This window comes from Aotus nancymaae, unplaced genomic scaffold (assembly GCF_030222135.1).
Source record: "Aotus nancymaae isolate 86718 unplaced genomic scaffold, 86718_ANA_hifiasm-v0.15.2.pri h1tg000011l, whole genome shotgun sequence".
Lineage (NCBI taxonomy): Eukaryota > Metazoa > Chordata > Mammalia > Primates > Aotidae > Aotus > Aotus nancymaae.
Window position 1 is genome coordinate 35,244,235 of NW_026988422.1, and position 27,438 is coordinate 35,271,672.

Consider the following 27,438-nt stretch of genomic DNA (forward strand, 5'->3'; position numbering starts at 1 on the left):
CTACAGGCATGCACCATCATGCCTGGCTGACTTAAAATTTTTTTTTTGAGAGACAAGGTCTCATTGTATTGCCAGGCTGGTCTTGAACTCCTGACCTCAAGTGATCCTCCCACTCAGGTCTCCCAAAGCACTGGGATCACGGGTGTGAACCACAACATTCAGCCAAGATAAGGAAATCTGATGCTTTGGCCACATACATGAAGCTCTCTAGAGAAGTTTGGGGAGAAGTAAAGGAATCCTGCATGATGACCTCTCAGGGATTAATGTATGGACTTTTACATAAATATGTATAATAAAAGGTAAAACATAAACACTATGCAGAAGATAATAGAGATTTTGAAAGATGCAAAAACATTGGGTTGGAAAATGCTTTATAGCAATGGTGGCATCTCAGAGAAGCTTTTTAGGAGGAACAGGACTTTGTCAGAAATCATTGAAAGTACGTATGGCAAGAGAGCAGAGCAAAGAACCACATGAATGAAGACATAGAACTGGGAATGCCGAATAATATAATTTGAAAACATTGAACAGCTTTGGTTTGGTTAGTCAAATACACATGGGAAATAGAGCTGAAATATGCCATAACGGAAAAGGCCGTAAATCCAAAGCCCTGAAGTTTGAATTTAATTGCATTCTCAATGAGAACTCATTAATAATAAAAATAGTTTTATCTTCTTTTGTACCTTTACCCCTTTGTTTTCAGGGGACGAGATGGCCTTGTAAGTTATAGAGACTAGAGGAAATGTAACAAGCTTCAAATTTAGCTCTTGATCTCGTCTGTCTCTTAAAAAAAATAATCCAACAAGATACTTCCCTGCTATTCTCTATGTCAGTAAATGGCACTCCCAGCAACCCATTGCTTACCCTTTTACCCTTCCATTTGCTTCAACCCTACCTTGACTGAATCGGCAAGACCTATTTGTTACATCTGCAAAATATATCCCAACTCCATTTACTCTCTTGCTCCTTGGATACCATTCTAGCCCAGAGTGCCCTATTTTGAGAAAAGAATGGTAGTGGAAAGGACATACTTACCATTTGGCCACAGATCCATCTACTTCAAAAGGGGTGAAGGGTAACCTCATAATAGCAGACAAGTTATAAAGTAGTTATTGGAGAGAGGACAAAAAAGCTTACAAAGAAAGGAAAAAAGTTGGAAAAAACGAATGTTTTAAATGATGATTTGATTGGATTTATAGAATTCGTTCTAGTTGTCTCAAGGTAAGATTTAGTTTTTTTGTTTGTTTGTTGTTGTTGTTTTTGAGGTGGTGTCTCACTCTATTGCCCAGGCTGGAATGCAGTGGCGTGATCTCGGCTCACTGCAACCTCTGCCTCCTGGGTTCAAGCAATCCCCCTGCCTCAGCCTCCCAACTAGCTGGGATTACAGGTGCATGACACCACACCCAGCTAATTTTTTGTATTTTTAGTAGAGATGGGGATTCACTGTGTTAGCCAGGATGGTCTTGATCTCCAGGCCTCATGATCTGCCCGCCTCAGTCTCCCAAAATGCTGGGATTACAGGTGTGAGCCACTGCGCCTGGCCTTTTTTGTTTTGTTTTGTTTTGTTTTGTTTTCAGTAAGTTAAGTCATTTTAAAGAAATTAGTCTTTGCATCCCAATAGACAGGATTTTCTAGATAGCCTTGGAATGGTTGTCAGAATAGCTAATAGCAGATATTCTATATAGCTCTATTAAAAACTCTTAGAAAGAAGCCATGTCAATAGATAGAGCCTGAATTTAGGTGCTCCTGTCCTGTGATCTACCATCCCTGTATCATGACAAATCCCTAGATACCTCTGAGAATGTAGGTGATTTTGACCTTGACTCAGAAGATGACAAAGCATTCCCTCAAATTGCGCTTTTATTTTTAGCACCACTTTATAGTCCCCAGAGTTGTCTAGTTGCAATTTAGTTGGCAATATTGCAAATGAAAAGTTTCAGATAACTTCTGAAACTTCTGATTTCAGAGAACAATTAAGTGGCATCTTTTGCATTTTCTGTATTTCTGTACTGATGTTTTTATTGTTTTGCCTGCAATAATTGTTCCAAAATGCTAGTTTTAAGTATGCCAAATTATTGGATAGGAATTTGACAATGTAAATAAAGATCTCCTTCTCAACCTTCTTCTTCCAAGATGCCTTACCTGTGTGTTTATAAATTCCTCTAAAATGTGTAGTATGTATTTCTCTATTTTGTGAACAAAGTGGCATGATATCTTTATGGTGAAAATCCAGTACTTAATTAATAGACTTTTGAACAAGAACGTATCTAATATTCAGCCATAGTCAAAAGATAAAAGTGATCATGACTCAGCTCTAGCTTTGTAGAAGTGAAGACTTTCTTTCCCCCGTGTGTGCTGCAACTGGCACAAACACATAGGAACCTTGGGGAGATATCTCTTGCCTAGGTTAACTACCTTTTGTGATGGTGATCTATGAATTAGTGTGGTTTCCATATAGCCAAATCATAACTATCTAATAAGGTAGGTCATTTTTTAAGTCAAGTCACCTCAGACTTGATTATCAAAAGGTATTCTATTACAAATTTTAGATAGTGTATCTGAAGTAAATTATAAAAAATATTTCCCACATGTTAGTAGAGGATTAAAAGGAAGGCTAGGTGAAGGGGAAGCATGAAGGACAGACAGGGTTCTCCCTGGGCTTAGTTCTCATGTTGGAGTGCGTGTGTCACCCTGGCCAATCACCAGGTTGCTAGTTCTAGACAACTTGGATGCCTGAGAATTTCTGCAATATCTTTTTCAAGCTCTACTTTTGGAGTATGAATCTGAAGAGGGTCGTGCCCTTCATTCCAAGGGACTAATTCTCAAGTTGTTTTTGCCTCTCTTTATCTTTGGGAGAACACAAGCAGAATATTTTATCTATCCTAGGTCGAGATTTTTCTGGATCTCTAGAAGAAAAATTGAAGGATTATGCATCTACCCTCAAGAGAGGTGTAGAATGAACTAAATATTTTAGTTGGCTTGTATATTATTTCTGTTTTTTCTTTTTTTCCTCCCTGCAATTTGGACAAACAGTAATTGACAAGGGGTGTGCACAGTTGATACCCAAGTGCATAGCACAGTGCCTGGTCCATAGCAGGAGCTGAGCAAGTATATGTTCCTGAGTAAGTCTAATTCTAAATTTCTCTTCACAGCAAGTGAAAAACAGATGGTGGTGGTGTGCAAGGAGTCTCCGAAGGAGTATCTCCAGCCTTTCAAAGACAAACTAGAGGAGTTCTTCCAGAAAGGTAGGAAGCTTTGTCAGCAGCACATACACACAGCCCTGATTCTTCATTCCATGAAGCTTTCTCTGAGTCTCACGGCCCTTGCATCCTGGCTGACCACAGGCAGCTCTGGTGATTTCATTAGCCCATCTTCCCATGGTGGTTACATACTCAAAGTAGATGGAGTTGTCCTATAGCTTGTATATCACCTTTCAAATCCATTTTAATGTTTTAAATCCTTTAATGTTACTCTGGCTTTTATAAACTCTGAGGACACTTTTTTGTCTCTTCATGGAGCTTAAGGGATTTCTCAGCCCATGTTGACCGATAAATGATGTATGTGCAAGGCAGATGCAGTCATGTGTTTCAGATTTGTTGTCAGCCTGGACAGGTGGATGGTGATCACCTTCCTGGTTTTATGAGTGTAGCAACTTGGAAACTTGTGTTATATTTTCCATTCCTTTTCAGATAGGAAAATGAGGGCCAAGTGAATGTCACACATAAATCATTGCTACCTGTCAGCCCTCTGAAGTTAGTCTGTGGAAATGATATGCGTGAGACTCAGCACTTATTGTGAAATCTTAACAGATTTTCTTCCTTCACAATTTTGGCCTGAGTATGGAACTTTTGTTGATTGGAGTTAGTGAACATGGAAGTATCATATCTTTTAGATAATTCCTATTCTAATTTCTCAAATTCAACTTAAGATGTAAAACAAAAATAAGTGCAGGATTGTTGAAGGCAACTTTCTTCCTTGCTGGAAAGCTAGAGGAAAGACACATAGGAGTCTTTGGGGATATCTCAACATGTTTTTTCTCTTACTGAGTAAGGCCACATGGGACCACACCATCAACAAAAGACTGTTAAGCAGGGTGAATGCATAAAGTGTGGCCAAACCAGCTTGAGAATTGGCAGGAAAATTCTCAGTTTATGAGTCAGAGGAACTCCATTCCAGCTGCTACTCCCTTGGTGCAGAGACCATTGCTCCCTTCTCCATGATGAAAGGTTGTCTGTAGTGAAGTAAGAGAAGTCAGATTTCTCACTCAGCCATTACAGAACCTCACGTGTGATGGAAGAAATGCTGTCAGGCAAAGATACCAATACTTATGTGCTATGTGACTATAGGAGATGGGTTTTATAAGTGACTTATCAAAAAATACATCATTATACTGTGTAAATATAACCTAAGTAGCCTGAAGAAAAGCATGAAATACTTCCCTTTGCTGATCCAAGTTAATAATGTCGGCTTTTTACATATGTAGAATTAACTTGAAATGAAGCTCATGTGTACTTGGATTCCATTTTTGTTTTTAATTGCTATTCTGTTTCTAGAAATGTTGTCATGTGTATGTCGGGGTACTATCTGCCTGCATACTGTAATGGCCTTAGAATCCTGGCTCTGCAAAGCAGCTAGCTTATATTGTGAATTTTATTCTTTTTGTTGAGAAGACATAAATGTGAATAGATTTAAAATCTTGAGAATCTTTTCTGGTACCTTGGAAAAGGAATTTGCAAATCCCCATTTGGGATAATGTGCCAGCCACTTCTCTACTAGGGCTTTCAAGACAATTCTGGTCTATTCAGAGAAAGGGAATTTATATGAGGGAAACTGGATCTTGTGTCAGGGAAGCAAGGGTATGGCCACAGTAAGCTATTCTAAGAAAGCCCTAGAACAGTGGTTCTCAATTCTATCATATACTAGAATCACTTGCGAGATTTTTTAAAATCTTGATACCCAGGCCCAACTAGACCCATCATCAGCATCTCTTGGGGTGGGACCAGGCATCAGATTTTTTTTTTTTTTTTTTTAACTCTCCAAGTAATTCAGGTATGGAACCCAGATTGATAGCCACTACTGTCTAGCTTAGCTTAGTTCACCTGTTAATGTGTATTCAAAGATTTATTCTGAGCCTGCTATGTGTTAGGCTCTGTGATAGACACTGAGAGTGCTAAGATTAATTGTATACTCCTACACCCTCTTGCAAGGAGTTTCTTAGTGGGAAAATGTCTATGATTGAATACAATCAGCTCCTCTTTAACCAACAGGTGAAGTAAAAGGGACATTGGGAATAACATCAAATTATGCTTAAAACCAGCCAAAACAAGACACAAAATGAATTTGAAGAAACATTACCATTCTGTTTAAAAATTAAGAATATAAAAATATGTATACTATTGTAGGAATCTTAAGCACTCCCAATATCATATGGTAGAAAAGTCTACTGTTGAAATAGCCTGTTACGATTATTTCATTACTTAACTCATTTTATCAAAAAAACAAAAAAATGTCTAGAATGGTGCTGTTCAATGTGGCAGACACTAGCCACAGGTGGCTTTTGAGCAGCCATAATGTGGCTAATGGAAACAGAGTTGTGTTACTAGGGTAAAACACACACTGCGTTTTGAAGACTCAGCACAAAAAATGTGTAAAATATTTTATTGCAAATTTTTTATACTGATTGCATGGTAAATTGATAATATTTTAGATATGTTGAATAAAACATGATTAATATTAATTTATAGGTAAGTTAATAAATATGCTAATAACCTGACAAAATATATCAGCTAAATTTCTTCTACTTTTTGAATGTGTCTACTAGAAAATCTTAATTATATTTATGGTTCACATTATATTTCTGTCAGAAAGTGCTAGTCTAGAGGCATGGTCCATAGGCTTTCCTCAGTTCATGCCTACACTCTCTTCTCATTGTTGCTCAACCTTCTCAGCTTGAATCTTAAGTTTTAGGAATGCAGAGTTTCACAAGCTAGCCCCCTGCCCACTCTGGGCCTGGCCCTTGTTTGGCTCTCAAGTGGGACTGCTTAACCAAAGGAGGTGACAGCATGCCACTTCATCAGACTATTACCTCTGCAGTTCTGAAATGTATGGTTTAGGGTCTGTGGTGAAGAAATACATTATAATTCACAGCAATATGCTATGATGTAGGGGCTGGGTTTTTGCCAAGTTATAGTATATACAAATGGAATATCTTCTCTCTACTATTTGGAGTTCCAAATAGTAGTCCCTCTATTACATAGATATTTCACTGATTCATAGAAAATGTAGGATTTTCCATTTACCACAAATATGCACTATTCACCATGAATAATCAAATTTCTATGACAATTGTGATACAGTTTTAGTATTTCATCTAATATTCATTTATTGTAGGAAATACCATTATTACATGTACTATAGAGAAAGAAAAAGTGCTGCCATAAGCCACAGCATTTAGACAATAAGATGTACCCCAATATCAGAGGCTCTAAAATGTGAAAATTCTATCACTTTTGGAGTTGGTGTAATGTGGTACTATAATTAGGGACATAGAATCAGAGAGGAAGAATGCCCAACAATTTTAGACTTTCAGCAAAGGAGATATTTTTGCTCAGACTTGAAAAAGAGCAAAATAATAATGACGACAGTGATAGTGCTAACTAACATTTACTGAGTGCTTCTATCTGCTAGATACCATAGGGAGCAGAGCACCTTATTACTTAGTCACCATGACAATCCTTTGAAGTGAGTACTATTACCACCCTGCTATGCAGATGAGGAAATTGAGGATTAGAAATTCTCAGCAGACAGGCTACAAAAGGCATTCCAGGCAGAGGAAAACACTGCAAGTCTCAGAAGGATGAAAGACATGATGTGTTTCGAAAATGGCAAGTGACTTGGTGTGGCTAGATCACAAGGCATAGGAGAACACATGACCAAAAAGGAGATAAGAGTCATAATATGACTTGCTGAAGAATCTGAACTTTGTCTCACAGGCAGCAGCTAATATTGAAAAATAATGTGTACAGGAGTGACATGATTATGTTGGATTTGTTTGTATTGTTTTGGTTCATGCAGGTTTTTTTTTGGGGGGGGGAGGATGTATCACATTGCTTTTTGTTATTGCTAAGAAATACATTATAACTAACAGTAATATCAAAAAACAGACAAGTAACAGACTAGTGAAGAACTTGAGCAAAAGCAATGGCAAAGCTGAGGTAGGAGGGTCACTTGAGGCCAGGACTTTGAAACCAGCCTGGGCAACAAAGTGAAACTCCATCTCTACAAAAATTAGTTGGATGGGTGGTGCCTGTAGTTCCAGCTACTTGGGAGGCTGCGGTGGGAGGCTTTCTTGAGCCCAAGAGTTCAAGGCTACAGTGAACTATGACTACACTGCTGTACTCCAGCCTGAGCAACAGAGCAAGGTGCTGTCTCTAAAACAAACAAAGCAATGGCAGTAAAAATAAGAAGGAAAGGACATATTTGTAAACAGTAACGGGCTGTTTTAGGCATTACAGGACAGGTTAATTGGATATACAAAATGAAACGAAGGAGAACAGTGTAATTCCTTTTTCTTGCTTCGATAATTGGCTGGATGCTTTATAGGAAGACTAGATTTGAGATGGAAAACAGTGAGGTCAACTTTAGACATGTTAACTTTGTACATATGAGACACAGAGGTAGAGATGCTGGGCTCATGGGAGAGAACTAGATGTGACTCTGACGGTAGCAGTTCAAGGCATAGGAAGAAATGAGATGACCCAAAGAAAAGGGTGTAGAATGAGACAAAACCTGAAGTATCAGAGTATCTGAGCACAGGATATCATATAATAAATGTAACTGAGAAAAGACACTTCTATACTTCTATAGCACAGCATATACAGAGTGTTTTGCAAGAAAGCTAATTCTCTATTAGAATTCTTATCACTCATCAAATTTTAAGCAATTGTGTTCTTTATGCCTCAGAAGTCACATGCGTTGTGACTCAGGATTATTTTTACATAAGCTGCAATTCAGCTCTAACGATCATGATGATTTAATTTTTCTTTTATAAATCATATCCTGTTGCCACACTCAAATGGAGATGATGTGCTTATCCTTATGTCTTTTATCATTCTTTTCTCAGAATGCCCATATATGGTGTTATTTGACAAAACTGTGGTACTTTTTCTTAATGAATGTCATTTTCTGAGCAGAATTGAAAGTCATTTTAATGGCACATTTGGCAGGGTTGCAAACGCCATGATATTCATGCCTTTTTTCTTACATGTTTGTTTGTTTTTTTTCCACAGTAGGCTCTTGTTGAAGCTGGTTTATAGCTCAGTTCAGAATAACCTTGTGCAGGCATTTTGTGAGCTCCTACTTTCCCACCCTCAGATCAAACATGGTCATAATGATACGGCCTTCAAAAACGTGATGCTCACATTAAAAGTCCCCGTAAACATGGCAGGGATCCTATAATTAAAAGAAGGCGCAGAGCAACTGATTAGATCCCAGGTATAGATCTTGTAGGTGGTCTTTCCATGCTGTTAAATTGGTCATTTGTATTTATAGCTTTGGCAGGGAGGGCTGGAACCAAAACTGGCTCTAATCCCAGCACTCTCCCACACTTGGCCTTATCTCTTTCTCCATTAATATCACTTGGCAACCATGAATGGAGCCAAATTCTAAATGATTCTCCATGAACCATTCTAGCCCCAGTCTGTGAAACTATTTTCTAAGTTTCTTTGACCAGCTGAGATTAGAGATATTCTTAATATCAAAAATTATTTTTGTTTACCTATGTAACAAACCTCCACATGTACCCCCAAACCTAAAATAAAAGTTAAAAAAAAAGCTGTTTTCTAGTAAAAAATAGATAAATTTACCAGACTTAAACAAAAGCAATAATTCTGATTTTCTACATTGAATGCAAAAAGAATTCTATAAATAGATGAATAGTCCATGACAGCCAGGACTGTATCCATTTTGTCCTGTTCACTTACTTGTCCCAACGTGATATAGGCTCAGCCGGTCCCATGATAGGTGTTAATAAGTATTTTTTGAATTTATGAACAAACATCTTAAATTGTGTAAAGTACCTAGAGGCTTTTTGTTCCCCCCTCCTTGGGTTTTCTGTTTAAATCCTTTCAGAATTGCTTAATTCTCTTAGAATCTGGAGAGGTACATTTTTGGTTTATAATACATTTCTGTGGTTAGACCTCCTGGATATAGAATCATCTTTCTATGTTGGGCATATGCGTATAATCTTATTCTTAGTAAATAGTCAGATTAGATTGACAAAGGCCATACTTAAATCTCTAAATTGCAAAATAAGAGCAGGTTATTATGTAATCTCTTCACTTCAACCCCCAGAAATGTAGAAACAAAACTATCTGAATTACCATATTCAACCATTAAAGTTACAGAGATCAGAAAAGGTCAGTAATCTGAGTAATATAACTTGAGAGAGGAAATAATTCTGACATTCTTTACAAAGCTTGTGGAAAGAAGAAATATGGCTGGAGAACATGCACTCTCTATCAGCCAAAATGTGTTCTTATATACCCCACTGCTACTCAAGAAAATACCAACAAGCATGGTTCCAGAGATCATCAGATAGCCAAGAATTAAGGCAATCTCTTGTGACTTCCAGATCACTTAAGTAACAGAGCAGTAATCCTTGAAAGATAAATAAAGCTATTTGGCCAGGTATGGTGGCGCACGCCTGTAATCCCCATACTTTGGGAGGCAGAGGTGGGCAGATCACCTGAGGTCAGGAGTTTGAGACACCTCACCAATATGGTGGAACCCCATCTCTACTGAAAGTACAAAAATCAGCTGGGCATGGTGGTGTGCACCTATAGTTCCAGCTACTCTGGAGGCTGAGACAGGAGAATCTCTTGAACCTGGGAAGCAGAGGTTTCAGTGAAACTAGATTATGCCACTGCATTCCAGCCTGGGCCACAGAGTAGGACTGTCTCCACAAAGAAAAAAGAAAAAATTATTTTATCAGAGGTCTATTAAGTAGGCTTTTATCTGAAAGGGTTAGAGGGTTTTGTTTGTTTTTCCAGAAATTTCTGCAAAGATCCCATGTTTTCCCCCAAAGTCAGTTTCTAATGACCATCCAGTAATGGAGCTGTGAAATTATGGTATTTCCATACAATGGAATACTAAACATCTGGGCTTTTTTTAAGAAAAAAAGTCGGTATGTATTGCCATGGAAGGATCCCTAATATATATGTTTGAGTGAATAAAAGCAAGTGTTAGAAGAGTAGTTATGTTATTATCAGGTATATTATCTTACCATTCAGTTAAAGATGAAGCAAAAAATGAATACTGCCTAACAGTGAGAACAAATAAGAACTAACGTAAGAATGATACTCAGCTGGTCCTCGCCATAACACCCATAGAGGTTGTCTGTTCTGCTAGTTAGTACCTATGTTATTGTCAAATATTTAGGCTATTACCCATAAAACTAATTAAATAGCTTCATTGCTGTAGCAGATAGAAAATAGATGAGGTTCATAAGTATATGCAGCTTTTTCATAAATTTGGGTGTTTTAACCAATGAATACCTCTTAAAATATTAAATTTTTTTTTGAAAAACAACTTTCTATAGTACTTTGCACTTCACATTCCCTGCCCCCACAAGATTCTACTTCCTATTCATCGCTTCTCATTGTTGTACTAACTGGAGTCCCTTAGCCACCTGAATCTAGAATTGGAAACCAAATGGTCTTACTCACAGCCTCATTACTTCTGGTGGATGCTGGACCAGACAGCTTAAAAGGAAATCTGAAGGTCCCTTATGGAGCCAGATCCATGAGTTAGTACCTTGGTTTCTTTCCTGTGACTCCATTCTTCAACTTCACTTTGGATAGCTCTAGCCAATGGAATCCTCCCAGTCAATGAGAAAATGCGAGGAAATGTTTAAAGGCATCGAGAGCTCAAGACAGTCCAATACACACACATGCATACATACGTGCACACACGTGTGCAGGCACGTGGGCACACACACACATACGAATCTGCTGGAGCCCCTCAGTTCTTTCTCCTTGATTTGAATTGACTTCACTTATTTTGCTCATGGTTCCATCATCACTTCAGTTTCAGGCATCACACTTTTGTGATGTTGTTATTAGGTAAATAACATGAACCCTAATTCACACTGTGGTCAAGAAGAGGCCTCTAATATGTAGGGTGTTTTACCTTTTCCTCATCTTTTTTTCCTTGTTGCCATAATTCTGTTCTCAATTTCATTTGGGCTCTTCATTACACAGGTGCTTCAATGTACACTTTAATGAACATACCAAAGTCAGAGAGTAAAGATCTTATCTCAGATTATCCCGACACAGACCATCCTTTAAACCTAATCACTAAGAACCAAATCTCAGTCATTTATATCTTAAGATCATTGTCAGGATCTGACCTCTTCCATGGGTATTTGCATTTTAGGCCTTAATTCTAATTTTTTAAAGACTTTGTCTCCTGTTTTTCTGGAACTCCTGACCTCAAGTGATCCACCCACCCCGACCTCCCAAAGTGCTGGGATTACAGGCCTGAGTCACTGCACCCGGCCTTGTCTCCTGTTTTTAAACTGTCTCAGAACTACATGCAAGTGGAAGAGAGAAGATAGTGGTTGGGTTTGGAGATAAGATATTATTTGTAAGATAAGTATCATTAACTCATACATGGTCTCTGCTAGAGCTGCAGCAGATATTTACACACACACACCCCCCTACATCTTTCCAACTTTATGGAACCAGATTATTTGCTTCCCTTGGAAGAACAGGGGACTGTACCTTAAACTGGTTTTTACAACTTTGAGTAAGCCCCTTAACTGTCTAAGAATTCAAGAATTACTAAGGACAACCTCATGATGGTGTTATTGGGTAATCTCTTAATTTCCCTTTCATCATGGCAGAATCCAGGATAGTTTGATGAGACTCTGGAGCTGCAAAGAATATGAACTAATTCTTTTTTATGGATGCATAGTATTCCATTGTGTATATGTACCACATTTTCTTTATACAGTCTATCATTGATGGGCATTCGGGTTGGTTCCAAGTATTTGCTATTGTAAATGGTGCTGCAGTAAACATACGTGTGCATGCATCTTTATAGCAGAATGATTTATATTCCTTTGAGTATATACCCAGTAATAGGATTGCTGGGTCAAATGGTATTTCTGGTTCTAGATCCTTGAGGAATCACCACACTGCCTTCCACAATGGTTGAACTAATTTACATTCCCACTAACAGTGTAAAAGCATTTCTATTTCTCCACAGCCTTGTCAGCATTTGTTGTTTCTTGACTTTTATTTAATAATCGCCATTCTGACTGGTGTGAGATGGTATCTCATTGTGGTTTTGATTTGCATTTCTCTAATGATCAGTGATGAACTTTTTTTCACGTTTGTTGGCTGCATAAATATCTTCTTTTGAGAATTATCTGTTCATATCCTTTGCACACTTTTTGATGGGGTTGTTTCTTGTAAATTTGTTTAAGTTCCTTGTAGATTCTGGATATTAGGCCTTTGTCATATGGGTAAATTGCAAAAATGTTCTCCAATTCTGTAGGTTGCCTGTTCACTCTGATAGTTTTTTTGCTATGCAGTATCTCTTTAGTTTAATTTGATTAAGCAATGCTTTTGTCTACATCCATATAACTTTTATTATTTTAGTAAGAATACTTAGCATGAATTCTACCCTCTTAACAAATTCTTAAGTATATAATACAGTCTTATAATGATAGGCACAATAAAATGTTATGTTTTTAAGTGTTCTGAATGTAGTGAGAGCATTGTGCTTGAAGTTAGAAGACCTAGGTTTGAACACTGGATTCACCACTTAACCTTTCTGTTTGATTTTGTAAAGGATTTTAAATTTCTTGGAACCTTTTGTTCTTGTCTGTAAAATGGGAATAGTAATATCTAGTACACAGCGTGACTATGAAGATGAAATTAGATGACACACATAGGAAACCACCATATAAACTATAAAGCTTTAATAAATACAACGTGTTATGTTTAAGGCATTCTTATTATCCCACTTTGACCCTCTGTGAAAAACACTAATGTATTGAAAATTTCCCTCCTGAATTTTTAGTTTTTGTGCGTGTGGGCGGGGGGGTTTAGGGCGTGCTACTTGACTTCAATAGGTGCATAGTACTTCATTTAACTTTTGCAGCAATCCTTTGAAACTGATTTTTTCATTCCTAACTTCAGGATAAGAAAACTTAGTCTGAGGGTCTTGGTAACTTACTCAAGGTCATTGTGAGCTCAATCCCAGTGTTGTGACTGTGCCACCCTGCTAACTTAGACAACCGCTTAGTTTCTGAGTCCCATGACCCTATGGGTAAACAGAAATAAGCATTTTTGTTTCAACATCTATAAAAGTATCAGAATAGCAGATTTGCCTTAACTTGGGTAATAGCTTAACCTCAGAGATTCCTTTTCTGAGGTCTTAATAGAGATTCTCTTTTACCTTTCCCAACAATAACAACAAAGTTTCCATTGTAATTAGTAAGGAACTGCAGTGACAAGTATTTAAGTATTTTATGGAATCAGTATTGAGCTCTGCATCTTGCATAATAGTTGTTTTTATTATTATAAAGTTGTTTTTATTATTATTGTTTCATGTAATTATTGGCCTAGCCACTACTTTCTCTGGATTCTTGACAACTATGGCAATATTTCCTATCAGTGATTGATCAAAGGTGCTATCATATGACTTCTCTTTGACTTGTACAGTTATTGTCTTCTTCATAATAGAAGAACTTAACACCTGTCTTGCCTTCTGGGAGTTATTGTGCAGAATACATGTTATATAATACATAGTTTTGTAGACAATGTCCAATTTAGGAAATATCTTTTCATTCTTTCAAATAATACAGGTCTGTTTCTTCTGCTGAGTTCATTTGGCCTTAAAGGAATTGTGACAGCTCTAGTAGGAAACCAGGACTAATGTATGTGGAGCAGTTAGCACAGAACCTGGCACTATGTATATCAGCCGATCCTGCTGTTATGTCACTTTGTCAAATCTTATCAGATGGTTCAGACACTGTCTCAAAAAGTTAATCACAGAAGTTTTACTTACCCAGTGGTGCAAATAGCTGTGGTTTCAAGTTCAAGTGGCAGATAATTTACTATAGAGGAAGGTCTTAACTATTAGAAGGAAACTTATGTGCATCTTTTTCATCTCCTCTAAAAATAAGCCAAAGCAATGAATATAAGCTGGGTTTCTCTAGGACATGACACTTTCTTTTTGTTATGAGTATACTTTGAAGATAATCATATATATATAAGGTAATTAGAATTAGCATAAGTTTAAAAGGTACCAGATATGCATGGAGCTTTTATATAGGATTATATTTTTCACAATTAAAATATTTTAACTATTTTAAGGTATAATTACAAGATTTAATTTTTATAGTTACATCCTAATCATATAAGGGATGTACGTAATTCCATCCAAGAGGGCAGGTCTGATAGATCACACCTCATGGCTACCAAAATCAACAATATTACCACCTAGTGGCTGTTGAATTGAACTGCAAACACATGATCCTTGGGATCCACAAAGACCCTGTCTCAGCAGCTAAAATGATGGAAAATGGTAGTAAATGCCCCTATAATTAACGACTTTAATGGGCCTTGATAATTGTTAATCACTGTAACACTCCAACTCTGTTTTCAAACAGACTGGGAGAATAATGAGAATTTGCTTTTCCAGTTTTTGAGAAACAGCCTTTAAAAAGTTGTAAGCTGAGGCTAGAGAATGTGATTATTTGATTCCTTGATGGTTTTATTAATTTTCTGAAGTGAGAAGAAATAGATCTACCTTCCCTCCCAGATTTTGTATTTAAATTTTCAATTATTTGTAACATTTTTCAGTGAAAATTAAAAATGTGTATTTGAGTAGATCAGAACTGTTTTAAACAAAGACAAACTGGTTTTCTCATTATAGGAAATATGTGACATTAGTTCATGTGCTTTTATAAATTTAGCAGAGCCTGAGTGCTCAACTTCTAGAAGTGAAGTGCCAGTCCTGATAGCTCATCCTTAGTCCATCTCAGAGTCAGGCACCAAGACCTTTGCTATTTACCACTTCCCCTTTCATCTTAGCATCCACCAACTTGTTGACATGCAAATTATTCATTGAAATAACCAAACCATCTGCCCACTGAGCTCATTGCACCATCCCATTTCCTTGCTGAAATAAAATGTGGCATGAGTAATTGTAATATAGTAATTCTAGGGGAGCATAGTATATTCAAGTAAGTAATGTAAAAAGCCTCTAAAGAGTCTTATTGAAATTGCTCTTCTTCCCAGGAAGGCACTGTTCTCTCTTTAATATATTCCCTTTGGCTTCATAATTCTAGGATTAAACCTAATTGCTAACATAATGTATGTGCATGATCATCTGCTTTCTTTAGCTTAAGCTTCCTCTGGCAGCGGTTTCTAGCTTGTAGTCATGACTGTGGCATTAACTGTAATTAGTCTGAGCTTCATGTGGTGAAATAGGTTCCAGCGCGTTGACAGCAATTAATGGAGCTAGATAGTCCTGGGTAAGATTCCAGGGGTGGGTTTTGCATCTCTTTCAAATTGTTTTCTCATTGTTTCTGTTGTAATCTCCTGGGAGACTATAATAAACAAAGACTGGCTTTAGAATTGCACAAACCTGAGTTCAAATCTCTCCCCTACCCTTCTGAGCTTGGGAAACTTACTTTCTCAAAAAAAAGGCTGAGGTTCCCTCATCTCAAACACAGAGATGGTAATACCACTACCATAAGGTTGTTGTGGCCATCAAACTTGCTAAAAAAAAGAGGTCAGCCAGTTGACTATGGGTCTGTCTTTCATACTAGTTCAGATAAACTTTTTCAAATTGTTACGTGTTATTAGTTTAGGGCTTTCTATGTTCTAGGCACTGTGCTGCATGTTATGAATACAATGATGAGCAAAATGAACAGTCTCTGCCTCTGGAATGTACATTGATTATAGCTGATTGGCAATAGGAATCCACAATGCATAACCAACCACCTTAAAACTTCGTAGCTTAAAGCAATATATGCCTGTCTCTCACAGTTCAATGAATTGACTAGACTTAACTGGTTAGTTCTTGCTTCAGGTCTCTTGTGAGGTTGGAGTTAGATTATGGATGAAATTGAAATAATCTGTAGGCTACAGATTCTCGACTTGGGTAGATGGAGGGTGGGGCTTGGCTGAGCATCTCTGAGAGCCCATGCAATTACTCCACATGACTTGTGCTTTCTCATAGCATGGCGGTGTCACAGTAGTTAGCTTTCTTATGTAGTTACTGGCTTTTTCCTGAGCAAATGTTCTAAGAAAAAGAAATTAAAAATTGCCCATCCTCTCAAACACTGAGGATGAAACATCATGTCACTGTTGTTCAAAGAAGTCAAAATCCAGCCCAAATTTAAGGGAGTGAAGCAATAGATACCATCTCTCAATTAGAGAACAGCACAAACATGCAGGGAAGGAAAGAGCTGATGATGGACGTCTTGGAGACAAGCTACTGCGGTGTATAATTGATCATTCCTCAGATTTGTATCTGTTGATATCTGGACTCTTAACTAGTAGGCTCTGGCTTTTACTTGGCTTAGTCCATCAAGATTTATAAAACTGACCATTTGTGCTTGCCCTAGGAAAATGGATTGGTGTAATCTCTAAGGGTCAGATAAATAGCAAAATACAAATCTGTTCTGGTTCTCATAACTTCTTCAGGACAGATGATATTTCCAGGGAATGGGATTTTCTCATTCTCCTTAATCACTCTGTGTGTTACTACATGGGAGGAAATATACAGCTTCATAAATACTAGCCTCACAAACCCAGTTCCAAAAAGTGATTCACATGTTACATGCCTACTTTAGTGCACAAGAACCATCACCTCAGCCAGAATATATTTCATAGGACTTAATATGAAGTCCTATTTGCTGCAGTTTTCTGTTGTGCTGCTTCTGAGCTGGAGTGATGGAATGTGTAGAAATAGTTAAAAGTCATTTCTAAATCACATTGAAAATATTTTTTTCAATTAGCTTATTTACCAACGTTATATTCCCAAAAATATAGATAAGAAACCAGAATCTGAAATTTATATTAAAGTTCATGGGTTTTGATTACATGTTCCAGGTGGATCAATTTGAAATACAAGCCTTCCTTTAAAATAATGAAATGATTCCCTTGGATCTAGGAGACTTCTTCTCCAGGGACACACTATATATACTCTAAGATTAAAATACTATGTGTTTTGTCTCTATGTATTTTTCAAACATATTAAATGGACAACATCCAAGAGGCATCTAAGAAGGAATAAGCTAGAAAAGTAGCCTATATTGTTTCCCACAAACTGTGATGATCCAATCCAAGATCAATGAGCTGTCAGGAAAAAGAGGGGAGAAGTTCCAAGCAAAAATGTCTAAAGTAATAGTGAAAGGGATCAAGAAAACCACTGGCTGGATAAACTGATAGATGTTGGTGATTTGTTTTTAAATGTTGTTTCTGCATGTAAGTCCCTCTTTCCATATAATACAAACCTTTTGTACTGTGTGACACTCCTGTGTCTATCTTCCAAACAGTGGGGAGGGTGGAGTGAGCAATACTCTTCTTTAAACAACGATATCTCCCAATTTAGAATGTAACCAGTGTGTGCACATTTTCTTTTTGGTATTTCAGTTGTCCACAGTTACAGTCCACTCAATGTTCTGTACGATTGGGGCATGGTGACCCACTGGCACAGCTTTCTCTCATGTTTGTACCATTTCCATACCCTCCCCTCCCTCCTGGACACCTGTGCTAATCATCCAAGGACTGCCTCCTGCCCACATGACTGCCTGTACCCATCTTTGCCTCCTTGGCACTGAATGAAATAGCCAAGCTTCTGAGATCCCTGGTACTTGTCCGTGTGTGGAATCCCACATGCTCTAAAATGCCTTTCACACTGTTTTTTGAAGCAAAGTGATTTTGGTCATTCGTATGCTGTTATATGCAGACATAAGAGGTTTTAGCCATGGTGTTAGGTCCTCGGTAGTATCTTGAATGTGCTGATACCAGATGATTACAATCCTCTCTAGTAGTTATATGGGAAAAATAGAGCTGCCTGCAGCTAGATATTCAAATAATATCATATTGTGGCTCCTCCAGAGAATAAGGTCATCCTGGAGGTGACTTAGTCCTCAGTTCTCTCCAAAAAAGAGCCATTTCTTCCTCCAGCTTTCTCTGCCCTCTCACCACCACAGTCCCTTCAGTCTGATTAAATCTGAGCCAAACAGATGCTCACTAAGGGCTAAAACACAGCAATGACAAGAGGAGACCAAGTTAATGGGTGAGCAGTGCCCTAGAGCAGGGCTGAGTTTCACCCACAGACCTTAAGCTGCCCCTACATCATTCTGCTTTGGATTCCAGGGCTCCAGTTCTCCCAGGGAGGAGTCATCACTTCTTGGGATTGTTCAACAATAGTTTCTTATGTTGCTAACATGTGGCTCTGCACATGGTCACAGGGAAAAATCTGAAATCAGTCTTATTGACTTAACAGTGTAGATCTCCTTACCGTTAAGTATATGGTTCTTCAGCATACCTTAGTTCTGGATAATTATAAGCAACTTAACAAGGATTTTAAAATTTGTTGCTTCCCACTTCGTGACTGCATTGCTGCCATTAGTACAGTACCTGTGAGCTAAGCAGTAGAGAGTTTGGTTTTTTAAACCTAGTCTTATTTTGAGGAGAAATAGGTTCTCAAGAGAATCTTCTCTGAATCCTATTTCCAGGACACTGATAGGTGTGAGCCATTATTGATTTCCACAGCCTGCTGAGAGTATAATTGAGAAGTCTGAGTCTCTTGTCTCAAGAAGCCAAGCTTCTGATGTAGGCAAATAAAAGAGACTATGTTCTGAGTAGCTCATCATCATTAACAACCATAAGCATTTCCTGGCTAATGGCTCTTCACATGTAAAGTGCCCTGCTGTGGAATCCAGGGTCTTCAAGTCCCTTGTCCTCAGGTTGTTTCCAGTCCAGTCTATGAGACAAGGAGAACACTAAAATGAGAAAGAGTGTAGCAAATGGCAAGCATCAAGTAAAGTCCAGAAGGGCTAGAAGTTAACCTGAACACAACTCTGTCCTCGCTGCCAAGGCCTGGAGGTTAGCTTGGTGCTGACACTCCCTGGTTGAGACTTTTATGTGAATGGCTCAACATGTCCTGGCCTCAGGGACTGGGGTTCCAGTTCTGCTGGGAGAGGGTGGGCAGGGCACAGAAAGTGGTAGACCTAAAGCTGCCTATGCGAAGCCAGCCGCTTAAACCAATCTTTGCTTGGCTTGCTGGTCCTTGGCTTTGATCTGGAGGTACTTTCCCATGAGAGTTCTTCCTAGTCCTCCTGTGTCACTTGTGACAGGCTCCTCCCAGTTTGGTCCAGTTTCAGGGGAAATGAGCTGTTTGTCCAGTCACCATCTCTGGGCTGTGTAAACAAGCAGATAGGCAATTAGTGGCTGTGTCGGGGCCTTGGACTGCTGCTCTGCTTGCACAAATGGAGACTCATCACTCATCTTTTGGACTATCGTCGTGCAAGCATGAGATAATAGGGACGGCTTGGCTTTTGAGATTTCTTCATGTTGTTTAGATTTTAGTCTTCGTGTCACAATCTTATTCTTCAAGTGTTTTTGGCAACAGCCACTGCCATTCAGCTCATTTGGGAGAAAAAATTATAATTTGGAATCTGTTGCCTTGATTTTTTTCACATTAAACCATTTTTTAATGAGCAGGAAGTAGGACCAAGGCATAGAGATCTGTAGGTAATATCTTTCCTTAATTAGCCAAATGCTGACAACAGAGGTCACCCAGTTGCAGGGTATTTTTGCCCTCCCCCTTCAGGCGGGCATGTGTGTTGTGCACACAGGCTGGAGGCCAGGAGAGGACTGAGGCTGCCATCAGGCCCCACGGCTGCTGCTGTTTGTGTTTACTTGAGCATTTCACCGCGCCTGGTATGTTTTCCTCTTGGATCCAAAATGCTGAGAGGCTCCCCTCAAACTGCCATTTGTCTCCTCTTGAGACACACAGAAATCAGGCTCCAGTCGCTCAGTACCCAGAATGTTCTGAGCTTCAGGCGATGGCCCTGTGTTTCCTTTGCTCTTTTTCCATACATTGGCATCACCTCCTCTGATTGTTTTTCTTTCTTCCCTTCTGCTTTTAATTTTTTCTCTCTTACCTCAGTTTGAGCCTCTTCCTTCTTTCATAGCTTTCTGTTTTCTCTCAGCATCTCCTCCACCCACTTATGTTTTTGGTTTCTTGTGACTCGCTCTCCAGATTCCTTCATATTCAGGAATCACCATGTTTGGCCAGCATTGTTGTGTACATGCCGGCCTTTTGTGGTTGTTGTTCATCCCTTTCCCTCTTGCCTTCATTCCTCTCTGAGCCCTCCACCTCTGCCTCCTAAAACCTTCGAAGTTCTTCAGACTGAAAGTGTCTCTGGATCTTGCTGCATAGATAAGGTAACAGCACTTGGGATCCTTTCAGTATGAGGACTGTGGAAGTGATCGTCCTTCTCCCATTTTGCCCTAGGATGGGCATTTGTTGATGGCCAAGAAATTAACAGAGAGCACATCCGCCTCTCTGTGACCAATCACTACTATTCTTTTTCGGTTGTTTGTTCATCATTTATAAGTAATCTACTATATGTGAGACTCTGAGGAAAAAAAAAGAATGAATCAGACATGATTTTAGCCTCAAAACCCCTATATATCTGACACAAAATCTTACTCTGCCTTTCAGGAGCATTAGATACAGCTGATCAAGTGATGGATTAAAAACTCCTTGTCTTTACTTTACGCCCTACCCTCTTTTGTCTTCTCCCTATTTCATGGGTATTCCTCAATCTTTAGGCTGGTTCTTCATCTTTCCAATCTCTAAACACAAGAGGGCTTCAGGACTCAGTCCATGAAGCCCTTGCCTTAGCACTGGGATTGCTGAGGCACCTAGAAACTTGAGACTTTCTTATTGATCAAGCGTATAATAAATAGACTGAGGGAGACAAGGAAAGTCGCTGTCACTGGAGTTGGATTCACTGCTGCTGCCACCGCCAGTAGCCACCAGAACCTTTGTGTCGCTGCCACCTGCCACCTCCCAAATCCCTGCACCATGCCATCGGAAAAGACCTTCAAGCAGCACCACACCTCCGAACAAAGAGTAGATGTCTGACTTACCCGAGAGCAGCATCCATCCAAAACCCTGGTGGTAACAGAACAATACAAGGGGAAGAAGCAGTTTCCTGTCCTGGATAAAACGATGTTTCTTATACCTTACCACAGCAACCTGAGTGAGCTCATCAATATAATTAGAAAGTGCCTACAGCTCAATGCTAATCAAACCTTCTTCCTGGTGGTGAACAGACACAGCATGGTGAGTGTTTTCACACCGCTCTCAGAGGTGTAGGAGAGTGAGAAGGATGAAGATGGATTCCTGTGCATGGTCTATGCCTCCCAGGAGATATTTGGGATGAAATCGTCAGTGTAAAACTAAAGAAAAAAGGATCTATTCTAGAATTTTTTAAACCCTTACCAACAGAAAAAAAAAAGCGGGGTGGGGGATGTTACCAACTGAGATCGATCAGTTCATCTAATCACAGATCATCAAACAGTAGTGTTCCCACCTACCAGTGTCAGGAAGTTGTGTTTGTATTTCAAGCAGAAAAACTGGGCTCCCAGCGAGCACATTCAGCTTTGGAAACAATATTATTTAACATAGGCTACCTTCTTTTCAGATTTTAAAAGTTTAAAAATAAGATACTTTGCATTCTTTTTTGGAGACGGAGTTTCGCTCTTGTTACCCAGGCTGGAGTGCAATGGCGCGATCTTGGCTCACCGCAACCTCCGCCTCCTGGGTTCAGGCAATTCTCCTGCCTCAGCCTCCTGAGTAGCTGGGATTACAGGCACATGCCACCATGCCCAGCTAATTTTTTGTATTTTTAGTGGAGATGGGGTTTCACCATGTTGACCAGGATGGTCTCGATCTCTTAACCTCGTAATCCACCCGCCTCGGCCTCCCAAAGTGCTGGGATTACAGGCATGAGCCACCGCTCCCAGCCAGATACTTTGCATTCTTAAAAAAAAAGAGTGACTGAGGGAGACGTATGCTCAAGCAATGGGTGTGTCTTCTTGTTCTTCACCAAGCAAGGGGAAAGTTTTACGTTCATTTACATTCATTTTACAAGTTTGTAAGACATATACAACTTAGGGAGAAAAAATATGAAGGCCTTGGTTCTAGGAAGAAAGCATGCAGGCATTTGTAGTACTAACACTAAAAGGGGAGAAACAGTTGCTCAGGTAAAGCTAAGTTAGAATATGAATTACTGCTACTATAACTGACACTAAATAGAACCAGTGAAAAATGAGAAAATGTGAACTGTACTATCCTCCTAAATAAATGTAAACTAAAAGAACAGTGTGGGCCAGGTGCAGTGGCTCATGCCTGTAATCCCAGGACTTTGTGAGGCTAAGGTGGGAGGATCACTAGAGGCCAGGAGCTTAAGACCAGCTTGGGCAATATAGGGAGACATCCTACAATTTTTTTTTTTAAATTAGCTGGGCATGGTAGCATGCACCTGTAGTCCCAGGTACAGAGAGGCTGAGGTGGGACAGACACTTGAGCCTGGAAGATTAAGGCTGCCATAAGCCATGATTGTGCCAATTCACTCTGGCCTGGGTGACAGAGTGAGAACCCGTCTCAAAAAAAAGAACAAAGAGAAAGATAATGCATGAAAACCTCTTTCTTTTTTTCATGACTTTCAAGCTTCACTTTCTGCCTTCCCACTTTGTACCAGACAGACATTTACCACTGGGAATCTTCCTTGTCGGTGTCCCAAGATCATCTGAACACCAAAGTTACACTTAAGAAGGAAAGGTTGTCAACTCAGAGGGATTGAAATAAAATTCCCATATACTTTCCCATGGAAATCACAGTCCATGAGGAGAAAACTGCCAAGTTTTTGAGGTTGCAACTTAGAACACACACCAAAAAATGCATCTTCATCTCCAAGCATCTTTGGTTTGAAAATTGGGATAATAGGGCATCTGATCAGGCTTCCTTAAAGAATATGCAGTATTTTCCCCACTTCCGGTGGCAGAAACCTGGTTGGTGGTCTAAGCCAGGAAGAAAAAGATGTTTCAGTTTGGAAGAGGAAAATAATCCTAAGTTTACTTTTTTAGAGCCATGATTTAGAAGAAATAACAAACAAAATAAGGGATGCCTCTTATTTAAAATCAGTTTTCATTTTATCTGGATAGTCTGCTTTCCCTTGCTCATGAGTATCTGTGATTACGTGGTCAGGCCTGACATGTATCCCAGCCAGGCTGGGTGACATCCCTGTGCCCTGCCCTCTCCTCCAGCTCTTCCTCATGGGCTAGCAGCCTTGTGCTTTTAGGAAGAAAGGGACTGAATTTTCTGATGTTGCTTCACTTCCAAACAAACCCAACCTAATTCAAATTCACAAATTCTAACAAAAGTGATGCCTTCTCTCTCAGTGTGTCTAAAGCCACAAAGCCCACCGCATGGCAGTTTGGGAATGGCAAAACTTTTAAAAGTTTTTGATATCATCATGTTAGCATTTTGAAGGGTTTAAATGAATAAAAGCCTTAGACTCCTCTGTGTGGTGAATATGAAGCACCCATTCCCAAATTAACCGAGGTGATCAGTGGTAACTAGGGCTTGGCTTCTCCCCTTTAAACAGTGATTCTGTTTTCAAGATCAGTTAAACTAAGAAAAAGATGGAAACGTGTTTGTTCAAAGAAAGGTCCTACCTAGATTACCTTTATTTGCTCACTTCTTGATGAGGCTGCCTTTTCTGGGGTAAAATGGCTGAAAATTATAATGGTGGGAGTAAAAGAGGGATAAAAGAGAGATGAGTTTCAGCCACATTTGGAGAACGGAAGAACTAGATGAATAGAGCTTGGGTGATGGCAGTTGGTTTCTTTGTAGGAACTATTAATAGTCTTGATTTAGGCTTGGGCTTCTGCTTTTTGTCTTTTGTGTTTTATCTGTCTGTTTCTTTCCTCCTTGAGGCAGTTTGACATGAAAGCGCAAGGGAACAGAGCTAACATAGGGTGGAAACATATTTATGTGCAATTAAGGTCTTCCTCAATTTGCGATTACTGAGGACCAGGGGAGACCAAGTTCTGTTCCACGCACCATGAGAGGAGAGGTTGACTAAGAGGAGTTAGGCAGCTTTATCAGCTTGTTGGTCAGGGGACGTAGGATCCTGAGATAGATCGAATATCTTGGTTGATATTAACATAAATATAAATTTTAATTTTTTTCTGAAGAACCAAAAAGGAGTTTAAGAAAAGAGAGTTTACTATCCAAGAGTTTAATTTGCTTTTCATCAGAGTATGACAAAATGGGCATGCTAGGGTGCAGGTACATCTAACCCGAGTTGGCGGAAGCAAATAGAACTGCTTTGGAAATAAATGCCAGGACGGTCTGAGAATCAGAAAAAAGATGGGAAGGGTCGGAGTGGAGATGACAAAGAGTGATCGTTCTCAAAATCCTGCTGCAGTGAGAAGTAGCTACTTTTTAGTGTAAGGTCTGGGTTTGTGGAGGAACCCAAGAGAGTAAGAATGGAATCAGCAAATGCATATTTAAATGAACATGCCAACATTCCTTTGCCCTTTTGATTCCAGAAGCTGAAATTGAGGCTTTTAATATGTGTAAGCCCTTAGATCATTTGCTAAGAGTTTAGGGGAAAAAAGCAGTTGGTTCATCTCTGGTATTTTCATATAGGTTTTCTTTATAGAAGTTACTTATAAGTGGTGTTTTCAGTGGAGACCTTCAAAAAAAGATGCTTGGATGTCTCATCAGGTTTCAGAGAAATGTTCAGATTTGTTAACTCTTTCAACTCAGATAAAAGTCCATTAAACTGTGAAACAAAGTTCATTACACTTTTGGGCCAGGGACATGAGTGACAAACTGCTCCCTGGGATGTTGCTCATCTCTTGTATGGACTAATTTCAGGGCTTATTAGATGACGGCAGGTCAGAGGCTCACTTCATCTGTGCTTGGATTCTGGAGATGTTTTGATGCTAGTTGGCTTTTTGTGGATCTTCTCCCTTATCAATAGAGGATACACCCCACTTCTCCAGATGAGTGCCTTATAAAACAGCTGCTGTTTCATAAGACATTCCCTTAATCCAAGGCCTTTCCTCCTTATCAGTTACACTAATTGAAGTCCAAAACCATTTTCCCGCTTCATTATGTCTTTTCTACTTATCCTCTTGAGAAAAGAATTACAGGTTAGGATACTCTAGAAGTGGTAGCAGTCATTAGAGGAATGACATCCTAAAATATGACCATTAGAGACAAGAAGAAATTAGAAAGCTAGCATGCAATGGGCATTTAATAAACAACTTCAGGGGAGTGGTGGTGGAAGAGAAGAGCAGAGCAGGGGAGGAGGGGAGAGAGGAAGAGTTGTAAAGTGGGGAAGAGGAACTAACACTTTAGAAAGAGGAAACTGGGGTCAAAAAGTCTGTCCCTTGCTTTTCTCCCATTGACAAATGTAAGACTGATGTTTACCCCACCTCCCACCTCTCACATTAAAAACATTAGAAAGCTACACATTTAGGTAACCCGGGGTTATAAAGGAGAGTTGAAATAGAAGCTTCAGCAAATAGCCCCCATATCAACAGACCTTGAATCATCAGGAATTCCAAACACTACCTGAGTCTTCATCTCAAAAAGCTCTTCTCTCTGCTTTGAAAAGACTCACAGCATCATCTCAATAGCCAATACATTGAAACCCCTCTCCACACTGAAGCCATAGAAGAACAATAGTTCTTTAGCAAATTATAGCTTCATCAGAAGAAATATTGAGGCAGGCATGTATTATTTTATTTTATACACCACAAACCAGCAAACAACCCCTAGACTTGGAATTCAGAGTTAACAAAAGCATTAAATCCATTGGGCTTTGAGAGGGGGCAATGGTTTTTCATATGTCTTCTCTGCTACCATTATTTACATAACAAATCACTGCAAAATGCATTCATGTCAGATGTTGGAAATAAACTCTTTGGGGTATAGATATTTTTAAACAACCCATAGTTATAGGAATGTTTTAAAAACATGCAAAACCTGAGTTTGTATTTCAAATCATAAGTAGTCACAGGAACTCTATTGTTGGTCTGGTGCTGACCTATGGAACAGAGTCTGAAGTCCCTCAGAAGTGATGATATTGTAAAGAGTTACAAAAGTTCACATTGGCTTTAGATTAAAGCCCTGTCTTTCTAGGCAGGTACACAGAAATCCCTGGTGTCAGTTTTTACCTACACTTTGGAGAGCATTGAACTTTCCTTACAAATATACAAAATACTTCCCCACCAAAAGATTTTATTTACTGACACCAGGAACAAGCATCCCCTCCCCACCCACATTCTTCATCCTTAAGAATCAGAAGTTAGTATTTAAAAAAAAAAAAAAAAAGGGCTGCATTTTTTGAGATTATTTGCATGAGTGGATTATTTGCGTCAGTCTCTGAGAGGTTATCTTCATAGTCTCTAGTCTACTTGTCCAAGCTTACTGATCCCACAAAAGACTTTTCCTGCAGTCTAGGGAGTCTCGTGATTGCCTCCCTGAACCTATGCAATACCAGCCTCCTCATCCCACATGCACTTTCCTCCTCTGCAGCCACTGCAAGCCCTGGCTCCTGGGGCTCCTTGAGCTTGGATTGCCAGCTCCACTTCCTGTGTTCTAGGCAAGCAACAAATACCCTTCAAAACCGCCATCAAGCCCCACCTGTTTTATAAAAACTTCCCAAGCTTCCATGACATTTATGCTGTATTATTAACAACAGTGTTAGCTGGGTGCCTGTAGTTCCAGCTACTCGGGAGCCTAAAGCAGGAGAATCAGTTGAATCCAGGAGGTGGAGGTTGCAGTGAGCCGAGGTAGCACCATTGCACTCCAGCCTTGGGTGATGTAGTGACACCCAAAAAAAAAAAAAAAAGGAAAAATAATCTCAGCTAATGTTTATTTAATACTCTCAGCCAAGTTTGATATTAAGTAATATCTCGTTTCTCATTTAAAAAAAAAAAAACCTTGAGGAAAGCACTATTATTATCTCCATTTTACGAAGGATAGGAGAAAATTGAACTCAGATGGGCCAGATCTATGTGATTTAAAGGAGGACCTCAACGAGGTCAGGTTAAGAATCCGGCATAGGGGTTTAGTGGCTTGGACTAGAGTGGTTGAGTAAGTGGAGAGAGATTATAGAGGTGAGAAGTATTTAGAGGGTACAACCCACCAGACTTCTTGGTGGCTTAGATCCTGCCTTCCAGATCTGAAAGGTTACACCTAATGCTGTCTTTAGATATTATTTGCACTACCTGAGTACTCCCTGGGGCCCTCGCTGCTCCTACCCCAATTGATCTCCACCTTCCTTCATATCTGACTTCATATGACAATGTC

General features: G+C 39.2%; 1 protein-coding gene and 1 pseudogene across 2 annotated transcripts in view; both read left to right on the forward strand.

Moving 5' to 3' along the window:
• FMN1 (formin 1) overlaps positions 1 to 27,438 on the forward strand; it is a 420,788-nt gene that overhangs the window by 329,707 nt on the left and 63,643 nt on the right. For both annotated transcript variants that reach the window (XM_012465403.2, XM_012465416.3), the window contains one exon: positions 3,153 to 3,245. In XM_012465403.2, coding sequence (XP_012320826.2) covers positions 3,153 to 3,245 — 93 coding nt within the window. The remainder of the gene's footprint in view (positions 1 to 3,152; positions 3,246 to 27,438) is intronic.
• LOC105726122 (microtubule-associated proteins 1A/1B light chain 3B-like) lies at positions 21,127 to 21,722 on the forward strand (annotated as a pseudogene).